This window comes from Chiloscyllium plagiosum, chromosome 14, assembly GCF_004010195.1.
Source record: "Chiloscyllium plagiosum isolate BGI_BamShark_2017 chromosome 14, ASM401019v2, whole genome shotgun sequence".
In the NCBI taxonomy this organism is placed as follows: domain Eukaryota; kingdom Metazoa; phylum Chordata; class Chondrichthyes; order Orectolobiformes; family Hemiscylliidae; genus Chiloscyllium; species Chiloscyllium plagiosum.
Window position 1 is genome coordinate 11,568,304 of NC_057723.1, and position 26,643 is coordinate 11,594,946.

At 41.6% G+C, this 26,643-nt stretch overlaps 1 protein-coding gene across 3 annotated transcripts; it reads left to right on the top strand.

Annotated features, from left to right (window-relative positions):
- Positions 1-1,184: 1,184 nt before the first annotated feature.
- Positions 1,185-22,680, top strand: faxdc2 (fatty acid hydroxylase domain containing 2). 3 transcript variants are annotated; one of them, XM_043703170.1, is made up of 10 exons: positions 1,185-1,293; positions 2,294-2,442; positions 6,386-6,433; positions 7,738-7,829; positions 8,766-8,869; positions 9,705-9,826; positions 12,385-12,590; positions 13,384-13,489; positions 18,313-18,479; positions 22,214-22,680. In XM_043703170.1, the coding sequence occupies exons 3-10, from the start codon at positions 6,386-6,388 to the stop codon at positions 22,365-22,367; spliced, it is 999 nt and encodes a 332-aa protein (XP_043559105.1). In that variant the 5' UTR covers positions 1,185-1,293; positions 2,294-2,442; the 3' UTR covers positions 22,368-22,680. The 3 variants fall into 3 exon arrangements, with proteins under 3 accessions (XP_043559105.1, XP_043559107.1, XP_043559104.1); XM_043703172.1 differs by having other exon boundaries at positions 1,186-1,244; XM_043703169.1 differs by lacking the exons at positions 1,185-1,293; positions 2,294-2,442 and adding an exon at positions 4,442-4,482.
- Positions 22,681-26,643: the final 3,963 nt, after the last annotated feature.

Genomic DNA, 26,643 nt, shown 5'->3' on the forward strand with positions numbered 1-26,643 from the left:
TCCAGCCTGTCCCATTAGACACTCCCAGGGCAGTATAGTATACAATACATTATTTACAGAGTAAATCACTTTCTACTTTGCCCACAAACATACTCAGGTATGTTATATATAGAGTAAAGCTCTCTCTATTCTGTCCAACCAAACATTTCCACTGCAGGTACAAAGTAAATTTCCTTCTGCAATGTTTTAGCAAACATTACCAGTTTAGGTCCAGCACAGGTTGGATAAGGACTAAAACTGCCCTATTCTACACTTTTTAAAACAATTTATTAAAATATTTGGCTATCACTGACAAGGTCAGCATTAATAGTCCATTTCCTAGTTGCTTCAGAGTACTTCCAGCCTCCAACTGCCCCAATCAGTCGAAAAGGTCATTTACCCATCCTGATAGCTTGAAAAGAAATATTATCCCAATTGTGACCCATATGGAGCTCACGTTACACATCACTTAAAGATCTTGTAGAGGTTTTCTCCCCCATGTCATTCCTAATAGCCTCCAGAGAGTAACTATTTATTCATATGGAGATTCTTGGCTACTCCTGGAGAGTTGGAACCATCCTAACACCCCCACCCCCCACTTGTCTCTTTTCTCCACTCCATTCTCACTTCACCTCCTTTACTCATCTTTTCCTCTTTTCTCTCTCTCACTGTCCTAGTGTTTCCATTCATTCATTTTTATTTCTTTCCCTATTCCAATCCCTCCTCTGCATTTTCCGGATTCATTTCCCTCACTCCCTAATCCATTCCTTGATTCCCTTCCATTCCTATTCCTTATCTATTCATTTATTTATCTCCCTCCCTCTTTCCACTCACTATTTATTTATTCTCTCACTGTCTCTATCCATTTATTTATTTATTCTCCCCCTATTTATTTATTTTCTTTTCCACATTCCCTTCTTTTTGTACACTCCCTTTATTTATTTCCCCTCCCTATTTTCTCTCACTCTATCTATTTATTCTCTCTCGCCTTTCCACATTCCCTTTATTTATTTTCTCCCCATTTGATCTCACTCTTTATTTATTTATCCCTCTCCCTACTTTCTTTCTCTTTCCCACATTCCCTTCTTTCTGCACACTCCCCTTTCACGACAGCCAGTCACCATCATGTGACCAGCACGCCCGCCAATCAGCTGCCGAGGTGCAAGCACGTGGCTCCGCGCGTACACGGCGTAGGCGGACGGGCGCGCGCGCACGGTTAACCGGGAGCGAGCGCGGGTGTGAAGCGGGCGGGGATCCGCCTCCCGGTGAGTCGGGGTGTCCACCAATCGGATGGGTTCCTGTGGAAACACTGAGGTAATAGAGCGCTGGTTAAAGTAGTTGTCTGTCCGATTGAGTACTAGTTAAGGCCAGTGTCTGTTGTTGACTTGATTGAATGCTAGTTGAGATCGTCATCTGGCTCCTGGTCAAGGTAGTTGTTTACTTGGTTGAACACTAGTTAAGTTAGTTGATTGCCTGATTGAGTCTGAGTTGCTTGGTAGTTAAGTGGTGAGTTGTCTAATTGATGAGGTCAGGCTCTTGTGATGCAACGGTAGCGTTCCTACCTGTGAACCAGGAGGCCTGTGTTCAAGACCCACCTGCTCCAGAGGTATGTTATGGCACATGGATTAGAAACTGTGCCAGAGAAGGGGTGGTTAGCTCAGCTGGCTTGCAATGTAGAGTGATGCCAACATTGCTGGTTTGATTCCAAGGCAAAAGTGAGGACTGCAGATGCTGGAAACCAGAGTTTAGATCAGAGTGGTGCTGGAAAAGCACAGCAGGTCAGGCAGCATCCGAGGAACAGGAAAATTGACGTTTCTGGTTTGATTCCTGCTGAGATTACCATGAAGGATTCTTCTTCTCAATTTCTTCCCTCACCATGAGACATGGTGACTCACAGGTTAAACCACCTCCAGTTGTCTCTAATGAAAGTAGTGTTATGGTCCAGTCGGACTTTACCTTGTGTAATTAAATGGAGCTAAGGAAGTTGGTTGTAGAGTGTTAATGTTGCCTGTCCCTAATGGGAATGTGGAGAAATCAGGAGCTAGGTGGAAAATTTGGTGATGTTGAGAAATATAGGGAATGCACAGAAGTGGAAGAAGTTGAAGAAAGAATTGTCCTGAGACTAGAATAACCAATGTGAAATATGGTAGAATTAGAGAGATTACCAGGATAATTTGTCCTTACAGAATTTGTGACTGAGGCTCTATTTACTTGCTTCCCTGAATTAGTTAAATGTGTTAGACATATCTAGAATTGTTGACACAGTCAATGTGCAAACATCAGCAATAATTCAATGCAAATTAATGTTTTATAGGCTAGATAGCGCAAATTGTTTCAGCCCCTCAGCCAGCCAGCGACATCACTCCAAACTGAAGAGAGTGTAACACAAGACACTTGGGTCACAAGAATCAAACAGACTGCTTCACCTGTAACAAGACAGCTTTTCTGACTTCAAGTCTAAAGGTAAGATGCCACTTGAATCTGAGACAAGACAGACTGCTTTGAAAAGATAAGATACCTGCAAACCAGGTACAGAATAATTAACTGGAAACCAGGGTCAAGGACTATTTCCTATTTTAACTCTAAATGTTGTGGATGAGAATATGAGGCCATGATTTAGAGAACTTAGTAACTGCTAAGTAGGATGGAATTCTGTTAGATTCTAGCAATCCTTTTTACAGTGTTTCCTGTATTGAACATTGCATGTAACCTGAGAAATAGCTGAACTTCACTTTCAGATGACCCACTTTCCTGATGATCCATTAGGATTCCATGCCAGGTCAGTATTGACCTTCAATTCAGTTCTGTGATGGATATCAGTTGCCTTGGTGAGGAATATTGTAAACCAATGTAACCTGGGCTCCTAGCTCTGATAACTGCCCTCAGTTGCCCACTGGAGAGTGTGCAAGTGTCGGCATTAGGAAATGACCTGAGTTGGCCTCTGTTGTGATGGTCGTCCCTGTCCAATAGTCTGTGGACACTCTATTGTGTAATAGATAAAGAACACTGGTGGCCCGCACCTGCACTTCTGTTCCTCCACCCACAGCTGTCTCTCAGTGATCATTGTCAGAGGCTCCATGAGGTTATCCTTGTATTAGGTTTTATCTGTAGCTGATTGCGAAATAATCAGGTTTCTGAAGTGATGTCAGGTATAGAAAATAGGGATCAAGTGAATCCCTTGAAGAGTATAAGGGGAGTAGAGACATTCTTAAGAGGGAAATCAGGAAGGCAAAAAAGGGATGTGAGATAAACTTGGAAAATAAGGTTAAGGATAAGCCATAGCGAGTCTATAAGTACATTAAAGACAAAAGAGAACCTGTAAAGAGAATAGGGCCCCTTAAAGATCAACAAGGTTGTCTATGTGTGGAACCACAAGAAATGGAAGAGATACTGAACAAATATTTCACTTCAATATTTACTGTGGAGAAAGATGTGGAAGCTCGGCAACTTGAGGAAATAAATATTGTGTCTTGAAACCAGTCCACACTACACAGGAGGAGGTGCTGGAGGTCTTAAAAAGAATAAATGGAGATAACTCTTCGAGATCTGATCAAGTTATCCTAAGACACTGTGGGAAGTTAGGGAAGAAATTCCGAGGTCCCCAGCAGAGATATTTATATCATGCCATATCCATGAATGAGGTGCCAAAAGACTGGTGGGTGGGTAATGTTGTGCCTTTTATTTAAGAAAGGCTGGAAGGAGAAGCTGGACAACAACAGATCTGTGTGTTTGACATCAGTAGTGGGTACATTTTTGAGGGGATTCTGAGAGACAGGATTTACATGCATTTGAAGAGGCAGAGATTAGGGATCGTCAACATGACTTTGAACGTGAGAAATTGTGTCTCACAAGCTTGCTTGAGATTTTTGAGGATGTGAACAAGAAAATAGATGAGGGCAGAGCGGTCGACGTTCTTAACAGGGACTTTAGTAAGGCCTGTGACAAGGTTCTGCAAGTTAGGCTGGTTAGTAAAGTTAGATCACATGGAATTCGGAGAGAGCTTGCCAATTGGATACAAAATTGGTTTGACTGTAGGAGACTGTGGTGGTGAAGTGTTGTTTTTCAGACTGGAGGTCTGTGAGTAAGTGCTGGGTCCACTGGTGTTTGTCATATATGTAAATGATTTGGATAAGAATATAGGAAGCATGGTTAAATAAGTTCGTGGATGACACCAAAGTTGGTGGTATTGGAGACTGTGAGGAAGATTATCTAAGATTACAGAGATTTTGATCAGATGGGCCAGTGGGCCAAGGTGTGGCAGATGGAGATTAATTTTTGTAAATGTGAAAAGTTGCATTTTGCTAAGACAAACAAGGGCAGGACTTAGACAGTTAATGGTAGGGCCCTGGGGAGTGTTTTAGAACAGAGAGACCTAGGGATACAGGTACATAGTCCATTGAACGTTGTGTCACAGTGGACAGAGTGGTAAAGAAGGCATTTGGTACGCTTGCTTTCATTGAGTATAGGAGTTGGGACGTCATGTTGCGTTTGTACAGGACATTGGTGAGGCCACTTTTGGAGTATTATGTACAGTTTTGGTTGCCCTCTTTATAGGAAGGATGTAATTAAACTGGAGAAGGAGTAGAAAAAAGATTTACAAAGATGTTACTGGGGCTGGAGTATTTGACTTCTCAGGAGAGGCTGGATAAGCTGGGACTTTTTCCATTAGAGCTTGGGGGGGTTGAGGGTGACCTTTAGAGGTTTACAAAATCATGAGTGACATAGATAGGGTGATCAGCAAGGATCTTTTCCCTAGATTGGGGGATTTCAAAACTAGATGGCATAATATTAAGGTGAGAGGAGAAAGGTTTAAAAGGGACTGGAGGGGCAACTTTTTTCACTGAGAGAGGTTTATATTTGGTAGTTGCAGGTACAGCTAAAACATCCAAAAGACCTTTGGACAGGTACGTGAACAGGAAAGATTTAGAAGGATCTGGGCCAAATGCAAGCAGGTGGGAATAGTTTAGTTTGGGAAACTTGGTGCCATGGACGAGTTGGATTGAAGAGTCTGTTGCCATGCTGTGTGACTCTGACTGTATCTTTATTAGATAGAGGAGCATGCATTTAGATAGCAATCTATTACAACCCAGAATATTTTACAATTAGTTGATTAATTTTTGTTAGCAATGTAGCAGTCAGTTTGGCAAGTCATCATACAGGATCACTGTTTCAGGACTGAATGTTCAATAGGACAGGAGATGTTACCTGTGTTTATATCTTATGGGCTATGGTATTGGATCTGTTTTTCCACTTTTTCATAGGAAAGACTGTAATGTTTAACTTTTTAACTTTCCTTTATTGTTCTGCTTTGTACCTAAGATGGTGCTGTGAGTACTAATTTGTAAAATTCTTACTGTACTTATGGGTATATATGACAATAAACTTAATTCAATTCAATCTACCTGAAGAAACTAACATGGTCTCAGTTTAGTATTTTATCTGAAAGACCACTTTGGTAGTGCTGCACTCTCTCAGTACTCCCCGCTCATGATGTGGCACATGCCGTCGCTGCTGTCCCTGGTATTGTTCTCCCTCTGTACTGCCCCCTTAATGACACAATATTCCCTCATCACTGCTGCCCCTCCCTAAGTGCAAACCTCTTGGGTTTGCATTGGAATGTGAACTTGGACTTTGCTGTCAATTCTCTTTAGGTGGCTTAAATCCAAGAACTCTTGACCGTACTTTAATATATTTCCTTGGTCATGTACTTGGGAAAATTCTGTCTTCAAGTCAGAGTATTGAATTTTGAAGTCAGTAGTTTCCTCTGAACAGATGGGTTGTGGTCACAGTGACCTACTGCAGTGTGTGACCAACACTAAGAGGGCTATGGTTCTGGAGGAGAGAATCTCCCAAGTTCTCTGAGCCAAACTATTAAATACCAATAACAGGAAAGGAATCAATCACTATTGACATGGAGAGTGCTTGAATCTCTCTGTCTAAGATTCAATCTTAGTGCACCCTGTATTGGCAATCTCGTGAGCCCCATTTCCTAACTTCAGCCTAGAACCATTCATCACTGACTTGCACCAATTTCTGTTCCAGCCAAGGCTTAATCTTTAACATTCTCGATCTTTTGCTTTCAGGTGACCTCCCCACATCCTAATTTTGTGGAGCCTAATACTCCTCTGAGACCTCTATGTTCCTTTGATTCTGCCCTCTGGAGCAGCGCCCACTTTAATAGCTCTGCCATTGGTGGTTGTGTCTTCCATCCTTAATGTCTGGAAATTACTCCAAAACATTTTCATATAGCCTTTCTTTGATTTTTTTAAATCTACCCAGAAACTACTTTATGCATTGAAACTTTACGTAAAACATGAAAGGTTGTAATCTGAAATCAACTATTATCCAGTTGACAATTTTCTGGTAAATTTTAGTCATTGGTATTTCTGCTTTTTTTGTTTGGCAGATGCGAGGTTCAGGTGATCAGCCTAATCCTGGCACATCACAGTCACCGGTAAGGAACCATTAACCCTTTCCATTCTGTTTGTCAAACTGGAACTCAAATCACCTTGCAGTAAGGTTGTCTATGTGTGTTGTCCAGGGCACAAGAATGATTCAGGGATGTCTGGGAATACTGCTCCGGGTTGAATTGTGTAACCTTTTCAGTTCTAACTTCCTCAAGATGTGCTGTGCTGTTTTAAGGCAGCATGATTTCTGGGGCCAGTTTCCTCTCCATGTTGGTCACATGATCACAATATATCTGTTCATGAGTGTGTGTGGTTATGTAACTCATTGACGCTGTGCAAAATAGCACGGATGCACAGAGGCCAAATATAAAACAGAAAATGTTGGAAATATTCAGCACGTCTGGTAGCAGTTGTGGGGAATGAGAAACAGGAGTTAACTTTTCTGGTCTGTGACTCGTCAGGTTTTGATAGAAGAATAGAGACTTGAAATGTTAACTCTTTCTTCACTGATGCTGCATGGCCTGATGAGTACATTTGATTACTTCCTGTTTTTATTTCAGACTTTCTGCATCCATTCGTGAGGTGGTTTACATGTGCTAAGGGATGGGATTACTGGAGAATAGTGTGATGATGGGGTAGGCACGTCATAGATAGGAAATATGTGTGTGACATCAAAATCACATTTGTGGTCATAATAAATCAAGTGTATACATTGCCACTTCTGTGTAAAACTAGCTACAATGCACGGTATTTGCATGTGTGCAGTTAACCAGGGAAGTCTACAAGTTACTTAGTGATAACCTGCTCCTTTGCTGTTATTGTCATTCTCAGGATTAGTGAACTGATTTAAATTTTAACATTTTGTACAGAATTCCTGTTGTACAAAGCATTGGAATAGTTGGGCTTTGGTTGGCCAGGAAAGCTAAGATTTTAAGAGTTAGTAGTGTTGGACTGAACACTGTCTGTGGTCTTGATACAAGTTTGGAGTCTTGATTTTTCCCTCTATGCCATCATAAATATTTAATAGATTTTATAAATAATTTTTAAATTGTATACTTTGTATTTTGGCTTCTGTCTTGTTCCTATCTGTGTTCCAATCTTTGTTAAATAATTCAAGAATAATGAGCAGAATATTCCCTAATTTGATGTCTGAGAATTTTTCAGTTGGTGACGACACTCGTCTGCAAACTAGACATCCTTTAAATCTGATGCCGGAGTGCAATTAGCAGTGAAAAGGTTGAAAATGGCTTGATAAAGGCTGTTAATTTTCAGTGGGTAACTTTCTTCAAGGTTAGCAATGAGCAGCATTCCTTTACCGTAAAATTTGATTCCATTATTATATGGTTTGCAGGAGAGACATGTTTGGGATTCTGTGAAGAAAGCTGCCTTCATCCTGGGCTCTGGACTCTTTGTGTTTGCAGCCTTCAGGAACACTGTGACCTGGTAAGTTGACAGAAGGAGGACGAGCCTGGAATTAGCACACAGCTCCAGTCATTTGCTACAGAGGAAAAAAAAAGTTTGTATGTTAACCCATCTGAGAGCAGCCTCTCTCGCATGTGATCTCTATCTCCTGGTCTTCTGCCTCTTGCTGTCACTTCCTTTTTGTGTTTGTGTGTGTGTCTCGCTTTCCATGTGTTACTAGTAATGATGGAGGAAAGGAGGGTAAGTCTTTGTGCAGTGGTGGAAAATTGTGATTAGGCTTGCTCCACACCTGCCCTTCATCACAATGAATGGTATAACTGAAGCTGACTGGCTGTCACCATTTCATATTGTTATATCATTCTTTTTCTCGTCTCTGGACTGTATATGTGGGACATTGTAACTAGTCGAAAAGTGTGGTGCTGGAAAAGCACAGCCAGTCAGGCAGCATCCGAGGAGCAGGAGAGTCGAGCATAAGCCCTTCATCAGGAATGAGGAGTTGGCCTGAGTGGGCTGAGAGATAAATGGGAGGGGATGGGGCTGGGGCTAAACAGGCTGGAAATGTGATAGGTAGTTGGAGGTGGGGGTAATGGTGATAGGTCAGAAAGGAGGAGGAGCGGATAGATGGGAAGGAAGATGGATAGGTAGGACAGTTCAAGAGGGCAGTGCCAAGTTGGAAGATTGGATCTGGGATAAGGTTGGTGGAGGGGAAACTGGTGAAATCTACATTTCTGGGATAAGGTGGGGCAGGGACAGAGTAACTAGTACTGCGTGTGTGTGTGTGTGTTCTCGAATCCTGTTGCCAGGTGTCATTTCTCTTGGACAGAGCTGATAGTTACGATGCAGTGAATTGCCATTTGTTTTGGTGTCTCCCCACAATGTCTCACTTCCACTGGGAAATTTTGGCAGTAGAAGCTGAGCTGTGGATGATTTGCAAAATGATTGTCCAACATTTTTCAGGCATTTGCAGCAATTCTGGGGAGCTTCTGGCGACTTCTGGCAGTCGCAGTGGGGAAAAGCTCACAGTTACTTCCAAGGCAACGAATGGGTCCTCTTCTTGCTAGGTAAGTACTGAGAGGTGCAGCAGATTATATTGGGTTATTGTAGCAAGTTATGGCTTGTTATATTCAGCATTTCTATTCAATTAATGAAGGTGGTGGGTTTCCTTCACAAGATAAACAGAGCTATTGTGTATATGGGCAGACTGAACATCAGTTTAGTCCAGTATTCTTATCACTTGTTCCATTTACCTTGATTCAAGAAGAAATGTTCCAGGCAAATATGGGAGAATTCTCAGATCTTTAACTTGCTTAAGAAGGGCAAAGCTGTGGCGTAGTAAGAGTGAGAGAGAATATTAGGTGATATTAGTTTAAGGTTTTAAAAATCTGTGATTTGTGGGTAAAGTCGCCATAGTCCGAGTGAACCATAGGGCTGCACTCTCTCATTAGAGAGAAATAACGGGCGGTGATTTAACCAGAGGGTTCTCCTGCTGCAGCAAAGGGGAAAGGTTGAGAGGGGGAATTCGACATGGTAACCTGAGCCGGTGCAGGAATTCACCCAACACTGCATCACAAACCAGACCTCCAACCAACAGAGCTGCAAAGGGGAGCCTGAAGGAATTGGGTATCGGAGAACAGAGGGTAGGAGGGCTGGAGGATGGGAGGAAGGTTAAGGCACAGTGTTTGTTTAAAAAAAAAATTAAAGTTTTGTCAGAACAAATATGGAAGATTGTCCGATATTTGCAAGTCTCTAAGATTTTTGGGTTCCAAGAATGGCTGACTCGACTGTTTCTGAGAGGTCAGTTTTCCAAGATTTCCAAGTTCCTGGGATTTCCCAGTTCCCAGGTTTTGCCAGGATTCATTCAGTGTCAGTCCTGAGTGAGTTGTCTTTCTGTCCCAGGTACCATGGTGATTCCTACTATGTCCTTCTGGATTTTGAATGGGCTCCTTCTGATTGTGGATGCCACAGGAAAACCACAGCTGATTACACGCTACCGGATTCAGAGGGGCAAGAATGACCCGGTCAGAGTGGCTCTTTTAACTAAGAACAATTAGATAACTTGTGCTGAATTAGTGAAAATCTTTCCACTTCTGTGCATTTATTTTCAGTTTGTCTCTGGTGCAGTGCAGTTCTATCTCTATTCCATCTCGGTGACTTCCCAATGACTGGGTTAGTGCCTGTAGGATGTAAACATGGAGCAGTTAACATCCCAGATAGTGAATGAGTGATTAAAGCTGTCTTTTAAATCCCTCCCCTCATTTAAAGAATCATAAAATCAGTACACTGGGACGTCTTTCAACTTTTTTGTTTACGTACAAGCTTCCCCTCCCCAACCCCCGATCTTTCTGTTTTTCGCTCAAAACTCCTTACTTTGGGAAGTTGCTGGTAGTGAGATTACAGAACAAATTAGATTGACTCAGTTGTCACAGACACTGGCAGCCTATGTAGAGGGCATAGGTTTAAGGTGAGAGGGAAAAGCTATAAAAGGGATCTGAGGAGCAACTTTTTCACGCAGAGGGAGGTGCAAGTCTGGATTGAGCTGCCGGAGGAAGTGGTGGAGCTGGTACTAGTGGAAGGCGATATGAATAGGAAGGATTTAGAGGAATGTGGGCCAAATGCTAGCAAATGGGACTAGATTAATTCAGGATATCTGGTCAGTATGGACGTGTTGGACCGAAGGGTCTGTTTCTGTGCCGCATATCTCCATGATTCTGTACAAAGTCCAAAAGCAAAATACATTGGATGCCAGAAGTCCGCAATAAAAATATAAAATATTAAAGTCCAGGCAACATCTGTGGAGAGAGAAAGAGTTAACCTTTAAGGCTAGTTACTTTGTCTTTTGCTAAGATGATCTGTTGAAATGCTAACTCCACAAATGACCTGCTTTCAGCATTTTCTGCCTTTTGTAAGAAGCCCAAGATTGTGCGTTCACAAACGAATCTCTGCCAATCCATTGTAACTGGGTTTTATGGATTCTGTATAAAAAGATTGCAACAGGAGAGTTTGAAACTTTACTACTCTAGGCATGTTCCAGCAGCCCATGATCTACTACCATTGTCCCAACTATACCTGCAACTGGTTCTGCCATCTGGAGTGTAATGTTGGGTAATAGCGGGACAACAGTATAGGATAATATTGGATGAAACAGGATCCTGTGGGCTAACAGAACAGGGTACTGTTGCATAATGGAGGAATTATGGGATAGTAGTAGAGGGAGACACAGCAGAGAAAACACTGGGTCGCAGTCAATAGCAGACTAACAATAATGGCTGCCTCAGATAATGTTAATGCACAGAACCTAAACAATAGCCAAATTTGTTAGCAACCTTTACCATTCAGAGGAACCTAGCATCTTGGTGTTAGCTCATCAGTCTTTGAAGGAAAGCTTTTAAAAATCACCGACAGAAAGCGAAAACCTTGTATAATTTCAAGCAGAGGTTGAGGCTAAAGGGATCAAAGGAAATGGAGGGGGAGGTTGGCAGGGTTGTTGAGTTAATGATCAGCTATGATCATAATGAATGGTGGAGCAAGCTTGAAGGGCTGAATGGCCTACTTCTATTTTTCTGGTCTTCCTCAGAAAGACAGCAGTATAGCAGATTGGAAAGCAAGGATTGATTTGCCATTGTCTGAGAATACAGGCTACGATTACATTTTTAAACATTCTGTGCTAGTTATCTTGTACTAGTTTATGTTTAGACATTGGATCTGATTGAGATCAAGCAGAATTGTGAAGCCATTTCATTTGGTTTCTTCACTCTGATAAATTACCATATTTGCTGAACCATAAAACATACGATTTCTTCCTGGAAAGAAATTGCAATGAATATTAAGGTCTGAAGGATGTCCAAATATTTGCTACATATTTCTTAAAATCTCTGCATCTTATGCTCTGATAAATAAAGTTTTAAATGAACTTTGCCTCTCCCAGCATAATTGTGAACTGCGTTTGGAAACTGAAAATTCAACAAAAACACTTTTTTTTCCCTCTTTCCATTTATTTCAGAGTCATACAGTTGTACAGCACAGAAACAGATCCTTTGGTCCAACTTGTCCATACCGACCAGATATCCCAAATTAATTTAGTCCCATTTGTCAGCATTTAGCTCCTATCCCTCTAAACCCTTCCTATTCCTTTTACACTTCCAGATGCCTATTTAAATGTTGTAATTGTACCGGCATCCTCCACTTCCTCTGGCAGTTTATTCTATACACGCACCACCCTCTTCATGAAAAAGTTGCCCCTTGGGTCCCTTTTAAATCTTTCCCCCCTCTAGTTCTGGACTCCCCCCACACCAGGGAAAAGAATGTATCTATTTATCCTATCTATGCCCCTCCTGATTTCATAAACCTGTACAAGGTCACCCCTCAGCCTCCAACACTCCAGGGAAAATAGCCCCAGCCTATTTAGCCTCTCCCTGTAGCACAGCTCCAACCCTGATGACATCCTTTATGTTTACAAAAATCAAGAAGAAACTGTTTTTTGGTAACTGACTGGAACAGAAAGAGAAAATTAAATAAAGAGGAGGCTCCATCTCATTTTCTGACTAGTTACAATTTGTGCTCTTGCCTTGTGTCACAGGTGGAACCTGCTAAGCTTCAGCAAGCCATCAGAACGGTTGTATTTAACCAGGTTTTCCTGTCGTTCCCAATGGTGTTGGTAATGTATCCCATCATGAAGTGGAGAGGTAATCCTTGTGGTACTGAGCTCCCCACTTTTCATTGGGTGCTGCTGGAGCTGTGCTTCCTTGGGCTATTGGAAGAAGTGTTTTTCTACTATTCTCACAGGTGAGCTGGATACTCAATGCAGCACCCTGCTGGTCTGTATCTTAACTCTCACCAAGTTCCATTCGCCTATTACTTGCTGGCCTACATTAACTTCCAGTTTGGTGCTACCTTAAGTCTAAAATTCTCATCCACATTCTCAATCTCTACATGACCTCACCCTGCCTATCTCTAATCTCTTGTGTCTTACTCCCATCTGAGATATCTGCGCTGTTCCAATTCTGGCCCCTTGTACATCTCCTCCAGTTTTAATCATTCTGTTATTGATGGTCATGCCTTCATATACCTGAACCCTAAATTCTTGGATTCCCATATTGAATCTGTCAATCTGACCCCCCTCACCCATTCTGCTTTTAAAATCTCTTAAAACTTTGGCAAATCCTTTCAATCACATCTCCAATTGTTTCCTTGTGTAGCTTCGTCTCAGATTTTTGTCTTGATCTTTCCACCTGTGTAAAAGCTTGGGATAGTTTACCATGTTGAAGACCCTAATTAAATGCAAGTTTTGTTTTAGCTATCTGGCCAATGGGGCAGGGACATAACAGCCTCGCCAGACCAACATCAGAATGAAGAATAAATGCAAAATCTTTGTTTGTAATCTTTTCTGTGGGGGAGAAAATGGAAAAGGAGTATGAGAAGGTGGATAAGGTAGTGTTTGAGGAATGTGGGGAGAGAATGGGGTTGGTAAGAATAGTTGTTTTTTTGAAAGTTGGGATTGACTTGTTGTGGGTTTAATAGCATTTTCCTGTTCTCTGGTCAGTTCAGTGATTGGTGTTTCAACACTTATTCTGTGCAGGCTTTTCCACCATCCTCTGCTTTACAGACACATCCACAAGAAGCACCATGAATGGACTGCCCCGATTGGCATTATCTCCCTGTACGCACATCCGGTTGAGCACGTGGTAAGAGATGTTTGCATCTGAACAGCACAAAATATCAATACTGCTTGTCGCTAAAAAAGGTGGGGCAAGCAGTTTTCCTTAGGCATTAATGTTGGAACTGCTGTTTACATTTAATGAGTTGGAATTGGAAATAGAATTTCACCATTTGCTCATGATTCCTGTGGAGCTGTATAGACAATAAAGAAAATACAGGAAGACAATGAATTCGCAAAGTGGCTGAACTTCAAAATAAATTTGCAAGGTGGTACATTTTAGCAAGTAGCATATGGAAGTTTCATATTCCTTTGAAAATAAGACTGAATTATAGAATAGTACATCTCCGAAGGAGGCCATTCAGATCTTCGAGTCTGCTTTCAAATCAGTTGAATCTGTCTTCGCTGCTCTTTTCAAACATTGCTGCAAATTGTTCTCCTTCAATTATTTATCTAATTACCTTTTCAAGGCTGCTGTTGAATCAGTATCAGCACATCTTCACGCAATACATTCAAATTGAACCAATCATAGCATGTAAAAATTTTTTTCATTTTAAAAATGCAATTTTTTTTTCGGCCAAATGCCTTAAATCTGTGCCATTTGGTTATTGAACCTTTAGCTACTCAGTACAGTTACCCTTTATCTGAGCAACCATTCTCTGCTGTGAGAGGAATAACCCTAGTGTCTCTGGGCTCTCCACATATCTGAAGGCCTTCAACATTGGTACCATTCTTTTTACCCATTCGTGGGATGTGGGTCAACATTTATTGCCCATCCCATGAGGGCAGCTAAGAGCAACCACATTGCTTTGTATATGGAGTCACATACAAGCCATACTAGGTATGGATGGCAGATTTTCTGTGGATTTAGTTTGCATAGATTTCATGAAGGCTTTTGACAAAGTTTCACTTGATACACTGGTTAAGAAGTTAAAAGCTCATGGGATCTCGGGCTATTTTGCAAAGTGAATCCAAATTAATTAGCAGAAAGTAGAGGATGATGGTCGAAGGGTAATTTTGTGACTAAAGGCTATGCCCATTAACATCCCACAAGGTTGAGCATTGAATACTTTACTTTTTGTATCATAGAATTGCTACAGCTTGGAAGTAGGCCATTTGGCCCATCGAGTCCACACCAACCCTCCAAAGAGCATCTCACCCAGATCTACCCCATCCCTGTAACCCTGCATTTCCCATGGCTACTTCACTTAGCCTACACATCCCTGGGCAATTAAGTATGTCTTAGGACTGTAGGAGGAAATCAAAGCACCCAGAAGAAACCCACACAGACACAAGGAGAATGTGCAAACTCTACACAGACAGTCGCCCAAGGCTGGAATTGAACCCAAGTCCCTGGTATTGTGAGGCAGCAGTATTAACCACTGAGCCATTGTGCCACATTAATAATCTGGACATGAATCTAGGAGATATGATCAATAGTTTTGTAGATGACATAAAAATTAGTGGTGTGTTAAATTATGAGGAGAAATACCTCAGACCACAAGATCATATAAATGGACTAAACAGTGGCAAATGGAATTTCGTCCTGACAACTGTGAAGTGATGTATTTTTGTAGGACTGACAAGTCAAGGGAGTGCACAATAAATGATAGGATGTTAGAAAGTACACAAGACCAGAGGGACCTTGGTCTGGATGTCCATAGCTCTCTGAAGGCAACAAGAAAGGTGGATAAGATAGTTAAGAAGATGTATAGAATGTCTTGACTAATAAAGGCAAGCATTGAATACACAAGGTGATGATAAAGCTGTATATTATGTATGTTTGACCACAGCTGGAGAATGGTGACCAGATCTGCAGACAGCAACCTACAGGAAGGATGTGACTGCAGTGGAAAGGTTACACAGGAGACTCTGCTCGCTGGAGCGCTGCAGCTATAAAGAGAGACCAGACAGGTTAAGATTGTTTTCTTTAGAGTAGAGAAGGCTGAGGTGGGATCTCACTGAGGTGTACAAAAACCTTGGGCAGCAAGGTAGTTGAGGAGAAACTTCCCTTTAGTAGAGAGTAACCATGGGTTACAGTTCAGATGTAAGGAGCAGTAGGTTTAGAGGGGATTTGAGGAAAAAAAATGTTTTCAAAGAAAATTGTGGGTATCTGGAACTCACTACCTGAAAGAACCATAGAGGCATGAATATTCAAAATATTTAAATAATATATAGTTGAGTACTTGAAACACAAGTGGGCTAAGTGCTGGAAAATTGAATTAGAATAGATGAATATATAATGAACAGCATGGGTGTGATGGGCCAAAGGGCCTATTTGCCTGCTGTAAAGAAACTCTGACTCTCCACTACATGTTTTATCTCTTTAGAGTCATACAGCATTGAAAGAGGCCCCTCAGCCCACCATGTCTATGCTGAACAACAAACACCAAACTATACTAACCTCACTTACCTCCACTTGGTCCATAGCCTACTATGCCCCAGCACATCAAGTGCTCATCCAGATACTACTAAAATATTGTGAGTACCTGCCTCCACCACCCACACAGGGAGCACATTCCATATTTCTACCATCCTCTGAGTGAGTGAAAAAGTTATTTTTCAGATCTCCTTTAAACTACTTAACTCCTCACCTAAAATTGTAAGCCCTCTAGTGTTCGATATCTCTTCCAGAAGGAAAAAGTTCTCATGATCTATGCTGTCTGTGCCTCCCATAACTTTGTTTAGCTCTGTTAGATCCTTCACAGCTACCTCTACTCCAAGGAAAACATGCCCAGCCTTATCCAGTCTCCCGTTTCCTCTTGAAAGCCTCCCATTGCTCACTCACTTCTGTCTCCCAATCTTTAGTTTCACTTGACCTAAGCCAGATTTCTTCTCAACTCACTGAAGTTAGCCTTTCTCCAGTTATTTTACACTTGATCCAATGTTGTCCTTTTCCATCACTGTTTTAAGCCAGTTGTTATGATCACTATTAGCTAAATGCTTCCCAAAACCACATTCCATTTGTCCCATTTCATTACCCAGAATTAAATCTGGCATTGCACCTGTCCTATATGGACAGGAAAAACCTTGATTATGAAAGTGATCTTGAACATATTTCAGGAGTTCACTCCCTTCTGTTGTGCTTTGCATTGTTATTTTCCCAGGCTATATTTGAATAACTGAAATCCTCCATTATTATTAATACTTTTGTATTTTGTCTGTATATTTGACCTTCTGCCTTCTTTCCACTACATGCTAACCTATACAGCACTATATGTACTAATATATCCTCTGTTCTTTGTCTACCCAGATAGACTTTGAACTAAATGCCTTCCTAGGGCAGTTAGGAGTCATCTGTTTTTCAGGAGATCTGAGAAAGAATTTTATCCCACAGAGGATGGTAGAAAAGTGGAATGTGCTCCATGTGGGTGATGGAGACAGGTACTGTCACAATGCAGTTGACTCTTTAAGCACTACCCTGAATTATCCTACTATTCCTGTGCTTACTTTGATGTCCATCACATGCCAATTAAGAAACTTTGATGCTTTCTCTTTAAGTTCCTCGTGTAAAATGTCTCCAGACATTCAGCCCTTTTCCTTTTGATGCCATCGTTTGCCTCATGGACCACAGCTGTTTCCCTTGTCTGCCCAAAGTGTCCTGCACCCTCTCATGTGATGTCCTTTGTCCTGGTAGGGAGGCACTACACCATGTGAAACTCTTACCAGAGATTACAGCAAAACTTGTCTATCCCCTTGACTATCGACTTCTCAATGACCATTACATTTCTAAACTTTGGTGTCACTCCCCCACCCACCCGTTCAGTCATGTACCTTTATTGTGCCAAATTGTGCTGTAGAATGCAGTCTCTGGAATTGTCTTCACTCTCCATTCATATTGTAAACTCTGAGGATTTCTGCTTGCTACGCTGCTGGATGACCACCCATGTAACATCCTCCCCAACTCTCTGGAGTTGCAGGATGACTACTTCCAGAAATCTGAATGCCATATAATTCCTGCGAGATCAGAAATGTTTTGCTTGAGTTTGAATAACTGATGGTGCTGTGTGGGTGTGCATAGTCATTTGGAAACAATTGAATTGGGCATTCTCACAGAATGGCAGGCAGTAGCTCTGAGCTGATTCATGAGTTTGCTTGGAAGTCTGCGAACTGATGTTACCATGTTTTTTAAATTTGTTACAATTACTCAATATTGCTGTATTTACATCTACCCGGTTTAATGTTGTTTATGCTTAGAGGAGGCAATTGCCTAGTGGTGTTAATGTTAGACTATTAATCCAGAAACTCAGCTAATGTCCCAGGGACTTAGGTTCAAATCTCACCATGACAGATGGTGGAATTTGAATTCAATAAAAATCAAATCTGGAATTGTCAGAAAACCCAGCTGGTTCCCGAGTGTCAAGGAAATCTGCCATTCTTACTTGGTCTGGCCTACTTGTGACTCCAGCTGCACAGCAACACGGTTGACTCTCAAATGCCCGTAAAAATGTCTAGCAAACCAATCGGTTCAAAGGCATTTAGAGACGGGCAATAAATGATGGCCAGCCAATGACGTCCATAACTGAATTCATTTTTAAAAAAAACTTTTTTCCTTTATTACATTTTAATTTTCTCCCTTTTGGATCTAAGTAATTAAATAAAAATGATCAGGATTAAGTTCTCGATTCAAAGCACTGATAGAGAATTTGCCACAAAGGACTCTCACTGTTTGCACAACCTGGAACATCCACCATCCATTCTGAAAATGTTTGGGTTTTTTTGTTATTGCTGTGAGAAATTACTGATTGTTTTTGTGGGGTGAATGTGTATGTCTTTTCTGTCATGCATGGGTTGCCCAGATATCAAAAGGAGAGTAGAGTAGTGGTTGAGGCTTTCACTTATTTCCCTCAGATGTCCAACATGCTACCACCTATGATTGGACCGATCATCGTGGGATCTCATGTGGCAACTGTGATGCTGTGGTTTTCATTGGCACTACTGATTTCCACAATTTCACACTGTGGTTATCATCTCCCACTGCTACCATCACCAGAGTTTCATGATTTTCATCACCTCAAGTAAGTATTAAAAGATTGGAGGATTGAGTCATTCTTCACGGTGGTTGTCAGTTGCATGGGATGTGCAGAAAGAAAGCAAAGTTAAATGTTGTAAAATATTAATATTTCTGGTGGTATTTAGAACATAAGATGGTCATAGGCAGAGGCTGCCTAGTCTTCTGATGACAGTTCCTTGGGCTTGATCCACAGCCAGTTCAAAGTGACCATTTCGGGGGTTCAATTCGTGGTGAATTGCTCAACCCATAGCTACATCAATTATGTTCTGGTTGTCTATCGTGAGCTCAGCGATGGTCCAGTTTGCTTATCTAGTGTTAATGAATGAATGATACTGGCTTGTTATTTGGACTGAGATTAATCTGCCATCATGTCTTAGCTGGTTTGCTTTGCTGAGCTACTGTAGATCCCCTCAAGATTGCTGTTAATCAGTTTGTTGTGAGATGGTAGGGATTTTAATTCTTTGACACCTCTGGAAAAGGACATAGAAGATATAGAATGTAGGGAAATAAATGGTGACATTTTGAAAAAGCCTAATCTTACATAGGAGGAAGGGCTGGATATCTTGAAATGTATAAAAGTGGATAAGTCTCGAGGACCTGATTAGATTAGTGTAGAAACAGGCCCTTCAGCCCAAAAAGTCCACACCGACCTGCTGAAGTGCAACCCACTCAGACCCATTGCCCAATATTTACCTAACACTACAGGCAATTTAGCATGGTCAATTCACCTGACCTGCACATTCTTTGGACTGTGGGAGGAAATCGGAGCACCTGGAGGAAACCCACGCAGACACTGGGAGAATGTGAAAACTCCACACAGTCGCCTGAGGCCAGAATTGAACCCAGGTCTCTGGCGCTGTGAGGCAGCAGTACTAACCACTGTGCAATGTACCCTATGGGAAGGGAAGCTAGGGAAGTGATTGCTGGGTCTCTTGCAGAGATATTTGTATCAGCGACAGTCACAGGTGAGATGCTGAAAGACTGGAGGTTGGCTAATGTGGTGGCATAGTATAAGAAGGGTGGTAAGGACAAGCCAGGGAACTATAGACCAGTGAGCTTCTCGTCAGTGGTGGGCAAGTTGTTGGAGGGAATCCTGAGGGACAGGATGAACATGTATTTGGAATGGCAAGGACTGATTAGGGATAGTCAACATGGCTTTGTGCGTGGAAAATCATGTCTCACAAACTTGGTTAAGTTTTTTTGAAGAAGTAACAAAGAGGATTGATGAGAGCAGAGCAGTAGAAGTGATCCACATGGACTGCAGTAAGGCATTTGACAAGGTTCCCCACGGGAGACTGATTAGCAAAGTTAGATCTCATGGAATACAGGGAGAACTAGGCATTCGGGTATAGAACTGGCTCAAAGGTAGAAGACAGAGGGTGGTGGTGGAGAGTTGTTTTTCAGACTGGAGGGCTGTGACCAGTGGAATGCCACAAGAATCGGTGCTGGGTCCTCTACTCTGTCATTTATATAAATGACTTGGATGCAAGCATAAGAGGTATGGTTAGTAAGTTTGCAAATGACACCAAAATTGGAGGTGTAGTGGGTAGCGAAGAGGGTTACCTCAGATTACAACAGGATCTTGACCAAATGGGCCAATGGGCTGAGAAGTGGCAGTTTAATACATTTTGGGAAAGTAAATCTGAACAGGACTTAAGCACTTAATGGTGAGGTCACAGGGAGTGTTGCTGAACAAAGAGACCTTGGAGTGCAGGTTCATAGCTCCTTGAAAATGGAGTCGCAGGTAGATGGGATAGTGAAGAAGGTGTTTGGTATCTTTTCTTTATTGGTCAGAGTATTGAGTAAAGGAGTTGGGACGTCATGTTGAAGCTGTACAGGATATTGGTTAGGCCACCGTTGGAATATTGTATGCAATTCTGGTCTCTTTGCTATTGCAAAGATGTTGTGAAACTTGAAAGGGTTCAGAAAAGATTTACAAGAATGGTGCCAGAGGTGGAAGATTTGAGCTGTGGGGAGAGGCTGAATAGGCTGGGGCTGTTTTCCCTGGAGTGTCGGAGGCTGAAGGGTGACCTTATAGAGGTTTACAAAATCATGAGGGGCATGGATAGGGTAAATAGGCAAAGTCTTTTCCCTGGGGTGGGGGAGTCTAGAACTAGAGGGCATAGAACATAGAACAGTACAGCACAGAACAGGCCCTTCAGCCCACGATGTTGTGCCGACCATTGATCCTCATGTGTGCACCCTCAAAATTGTGACCATATGCATGTCCAGCAGTCTCTCAAATGTCCCCAATGACCTTGCTTCCACAACTGCTGCTGGCAACGCATTCCATGCTCTCTCAACCCTCTGTAAAGAACCTGCCTCTGACATCCCCTCTATGCTTTCCTTCAACCAGCTTAAAATTATTACCCCTCGTGTTAGCCATTTCTGCCCTGGGAAATAGTCTCTGCATATCGACTCTATCTATGCCTCTCATTATCTTGTATACATCAATTAGGTCCCCTTTCCTCCAATGAAAATAGTCCGAGCTCAGTCAACCTCTCTTCATAAGATAAGCCCTCCAGTCCAGGCAGCATCCTGGTAAACCTCCTGTGAACCCTCTCCAAAGCATCCACATGTTTCCTATAATAGGACGACCAGAACTGGACGCAGTATTCCAAGTGTGGTCTCACCAAAGTTTTATAGAGCTGCAAGAAGATCTCACGACTCAAACTCAATCCCCCTGTTAAGAAAGCATGTGTTGTTTTGGCTTTCATTAACAATCCTGTCCACTTGGGTGGCCATTTTAAGGGATCGATGTACCTGCACACCAAGATCCCTCTGTTCCTCCACACTGCCAAGAATCCTATCCTTAATCCTGTACTCCGCTTTCAAATTCGACCTTTCAAAATGTATCACCTTGCATTTATCCAGGTTGAACTCCATCTACCACCTCTCAGCCCATTTCTGCATCCTGTCAATGTCCCGCTGCAGCCTACAACAGACCTCTATACGGTCAACGACACCTCCAACCTTTGTGTCGTCTGCAAACTTGCTGACTCATCCTTCAATCCCCTCATCCAAGTCATTAATAAAAATTACAAACAGTAGAGGCCCAAGGACAGAGCCCTGTGGAACACCACTCACATCCAGGCAGAATATTTTCCTTCTACTACCACTTGCTGTCTTGTTGGCCAGCCAATTCTGTATCCAGACAGCTAAGTTCCCCTGTATCCTTCTGAATGAGCCTACCATGAGGAACCTTATCAAATGCCTTGCTGAAGTCCATATACACCACATCCGCAGCTCGACCCTCATCAATTTTTCTAGTCACATCCTCCAAAGAACTTAGGGTGAGAGTGGAAAGATATAAAAGAGACCTAATGGGGCAACCTTTTCACACAGAGGGTGGTATGTTTATGCCAGAGGCAGTAGTGGAGGCTGGTACACTTGTGTCATTTAAAAGGCATTTGGATGGGTATATGAATAGGAAGGGGTTGGAGGGATATGGGCCAGGTGCTGCAGGTGGGACTAGATTGGGTTGGGAAATCTGGTCGGTGGACAGGTTGGACCGAAGGGTCGGTTTCCATGCTGTACATCTCTATGACTCGACCTACAAAACTGGTAGATGAGAGAAATAGGGAGCTACTCCAAATTCTCCTCTTCATTTCCAAATAAAGGGTGTATCATTGAAATGGAATATCTGTAAAGAACTTTTTTAGCCTGATTCATATTTCTGAGAGTTTACACAATGGTGGCATTTTTATCATATGAGTGAACCAGGCTGTGTTTTAACAGGTTCAACCAATGCTATGGAGTGCTTGGAGTCCTGGATCGCCTCCACCAGACTGACACCATATTTAGAGAGACTAAAGCGTATGAGCGTCATACTCTCCTGCTCAGCCTTACTCCTCTATCTGAGAGCATTCCGGACTTCGCCAAGCGCAAGTGACGAATCTTTAGGCCCTACTTTGGGATCTGGCAACTACACAATCATATAATCCTTTCCTCACTGATCATTAACACTTGCTATTGTGCTTTGGTTTGTTTACAAGGAAAGCTTTTTGAAAATGCTTTGGTACACAAAGTCTACTTGCTGACGTGTTTATTCAGAAGCTCTAGACTCCAGGAGGTGCCAGGGACTCAGTCAGTTAGGTGGGCTAAACCGTAACTTTTCTGTAAAATCTTTTATGGCAGCTCAAAATTATCGTTCGTTTCTTCATTGCTTGTTTAAGGTATCAATAAAACAATTTTCATCCATGCAATTATTGTGCCTTATTTAATAGAAAACATCTAAGGCAATGCTCTCGACGCTTTCACTCCATTGTATTTTCTACTCCGATACTGAAGATCAGAGTCTAATCACTGAATTCCCTAATAGCACCATCCTTTGTTCGGAATTGATCAGAGTAAACCCTATCTATAAAGGGCAGTGCGTGGGAATTTCGTGTGGCAGGCAACTGGCCACTCAATTTCCCCAAAACCATAAACATGGCAGATGAGAGGGGGAACAGTCTGCACTTGCTTGGCTGTGTGAATCTCCTTGTTGAAGCTGCCCTACCTACTTACACCAATTGTTCTATCCTTTCCACAAGGCATTCATCCCATCCCTCCCAAAGCTGATATTGTAGATTATGCCAATGGATGGACTTTCACAATCTTAAGACAATGAAATAGACCCAATGGCCTATCAAGTGCACTCCATCATTCAATAAGATCACGACTGATCTGATAATTCCCAGCTCCACATTCCAACTTTTTCACCATAACTTTGCGGTAAAGAAGTCTATAGATTATCCGTTAGAGGGAAAAAAGTCTTCATTGCAATCTTAAAAAAGTGATTTCTTACAAAGTCTCTGCTACAAGGGTAAATAATCTTTCTGCATCTACCCTGTTAAGGTCCCTACTAATCTCATGTTTTTAAAAAAAATGTGGAATAAGATTTGAACCCATAACCTTTTGTCTCAGAGCAAAGAATGCTACCCACTGAATCACAGCAGGCATCCTTCTACACTTATGTTCTAAAATGTTCATTCACTTGTAATCATAAGGTTAGTGTGAAGGATTAACATCATGGCCATTACAGAAATCTAGCTGGAAGTGATAACTTCCCCTTATATGCAGTAGTGGTACTATGGTTCAATAAGCAGAAGACACCTTGAGCTGTTTCCTTACTTCTCTGGCACAGAGCATCTTGCCTTATTCCTACCAACTGTCCAAGTACCATTTTCTATCTAACACTGAAGTACTGTACCAAGTTTCTCTTTGCTTCTTCCTGCATCCTCTGCCCTGACTTATTCTTGTTTATTTCAGATCCATCTCAATTTATTATCATTTTCTCTCTCAAATTCAAAGCTTTCATGCCAAAGCAGATAGAGAGCAGACAGGAAAATGAAACTGTGACAACTGGATAAGCCAGTATCTTGTGGGCAGGGCAGGCACTAAGGGAATAATAGGCTATTCCAGCTCCCAAGAACAAACTCAACCTGTCTGCCAAGATGTTTGTAACCATATGCTTTGCCATCTCCCAGTTGCTATGACACCACTTCCCTCCCTGGCTTGGTCGACACCTCCACAAATTAACAACAAGGATTTGTAAACTCTGGAAGGAAGGGTAAAATTGCCGTAATTGCCTAGCCTCTGAGCAGTGTAATGGAATATTCTTCACTTGACTGGATAAGTAGGTCCAATAATATTCAAGCTTGAGACTACTTAGGACAAAGCAGCTTACTCTATTGGTACCCCATCGACTACTTTCAGCATTCCCTCCCTTACCTCTGGTTTACTGAGGTAAGTGTGTACCAACTATAAGGTGCAATGCAGTAACTCACCACGGCTCATATGACAGCATCTTCCAAATTTGGGTTTACTGCTTAGAATAATAATGCTGTTTATCACTGCTGAATCAAAATCTGGAGCTCTCCTTTAACAGCACTGAGGGTGCACTTACATCACATGCACTGCAGTAGTTCAAGAAGACAGCTAACATGGTCTCAAGGGAAATCAGGGATGCTAGGTGCTCACTGTTGTGTAGTGACGCCCAGTTTGTTGATACTGGAGATTTCAGGGATGGCACTATCAGTTCAAGCTGGAATGTTATTGACTGTACTTGGATAGTGGCAGCTTTACTACCTGTGGAATTGCAAATGGTGCTGAACATTATATAATCAGCAGCAAATGCCCTCAATTCTGGCCCTATGATGGAAGGTATGTCATTGATGAAACAGAAAGATGGGTGGGTCCCAGATATAACCTTGAGGAACTCCTGCAGGGATGCCCTGAACTGATACAATTGGATCTCCAACGACATCCTTTTCTTTGTTCTAAGTATGACTCTAATCTGCAACAATATTTTGTTAGAAATATAGGTCTGATTGAGGAATAAATACAACTAATTAAATAGATTAAAAACATTTAAAAGATTCATGTAGAAGTTAACCATGAAAAACTCCATTGCAGCTAGTAGGAAAGAGGACATGGAGATTTCACATATGATCCAAGCACAGAGCTTAGACAACAAGTAGTGTAAACAATAGTTTAATCACCATGAGGTGGCCTGGAAAGACACACAGCAACATCACACCTAGGATGAAAGTAAAATATCAATTATGGAATAAATACTGGAACTATCCAACAGATAATAATGGCAGAGATTCTTACCACAGGAATACCATTAAAAACCAGATTAGCACAACATTCATTAGGACAGAGAACTAAAACATCTTTACTGACAAACCTATATCAAAGATTCTTTTAAGATTGAAAGAGTAAGGGAGGTGAAAGAAATGCATGAAATAGAAATTCAACTTCATAAAGTAGCCTTTTCAGAATAATTAAGGAATAATGTTAAACAAAACAGCATTGCATGAAAGTGCAAAGAACTAATAGAGGATTTACACCCTCAGTTGTAAAGCAGTTGTCAAAGTAATACTAAAAAACTGCAAGACCGTTGCACTGAACTTTCCTAAGTATTAGAAGCCCTCATAACACTTCTCAAAAACTATTCTCCCACCAGAAAAGATTTCTTATTTGAACGGGGATTTAAGAAACACTACTTTAAATATTGATGGATATTCTATTAGCTATTCTTAGAAACTCTTGAATAATTATAACAAATTAGATTCCAGTAGGTTTGATATGACAGCTTTTGATTTGTTTTTGGCAAAGCAGTAAATCTATCTGCTTAAAGTGTATTGCTTGTTAACTTTCGTTAATAAAATGTTGAAGTTAGTAAATTGTCTCATTTAAGTTTTCTGTTATGACTGCAACAAACTTTAATACCCTTTGCACTTCCTTACATGGATCATTTTCTGGAGAGTAATGGAACACATGTAGCATAGTGAAGGCTTATTAGAATTAAGCAAGCTATTTGGAGGACAACAACATTCTTAGGCAGCTTTTTCTCCTGTAGGACATTTGACCCTTCAAGCCTGCTCCACCACTCCGTATGATCATGGTTGATACTCTATCCTCTAATGGTTGCATCTCTCTTACATACACAAAACTTTTAAGCGTTTGTGAAATTAACTAGCTTCAAGTCATTGGATAGAGGTTATCACGGAAACAGTCCTGATCTAAGTTAGCTGGAAACCAAAATTTCAAAATCTATGTTAGCTCCTAAGAAAAAGTTAAAAGCTATAAATCGCGTCAAACTAATGCAGAGTTCTCCTACATAACTGGATGATGTTCCACATTGCGTGTGGCTGTTCTCAAGCAACCTAGCTAGAAACACGTAAGCCAGAATGCAGTCAGGGCAAAAATCTGATACAGTAACTAGTGCCATTAGGCATTCCTTTATAGGATATGAAGTGAAATGGTTTCAAGTTTGCCATTGCAATGCTGGGGCCATTACAAAGGAGCAGAGGTGGATCATGATCTTAGTCACAAGTGCTGAGTCACGTGGGAGAAGAGCAGCATTATTGGTGTGAAAACACAATCCAGGAATTCAATCAAGGGAATTCAACTGTACAAAAAAAAGTTGTTTCAGCACAGTAAGATGATCATAAGCTTGAGAGATCAAACAAGGTAGAAGCTTAAGGACAAGCTCCGAGACATTCTTAAATTATGCTTGGTCAGTCTGACTGGCATTAGTTACCAACTACAGCCCTGCCGAACATGGAATCCTAGACACAGAGGCAGCAGGTTTCCTGCCCATGCAGTGGGAACAGAGATCAGTGGACAAAATGCATAGAAAGTCAAATTCCAGCTCTCTTTACATTGAAATAACC

Coding starts and splice junctions, on each gene's coding strand:
- faxdc2 (XM_043703169.1), top strand. CDS start 4,459: ATGTTGCGTTTGTACAGGACATTG. Junction 4,483..6,385: donor TGCGTTTGTACAGGACATTG/GTGAGGCCACTT, acceptor TTTGTTTGGCAG/ATGCGAGGTTCAGGTGATCA. Junction 12,591..13,383: donor TTTTTCTACTATTCTCACAG/GTGAGCTGGATA, acceptor TATTCTGTGCAG/GCTTTTCCACCATCCTCTGC.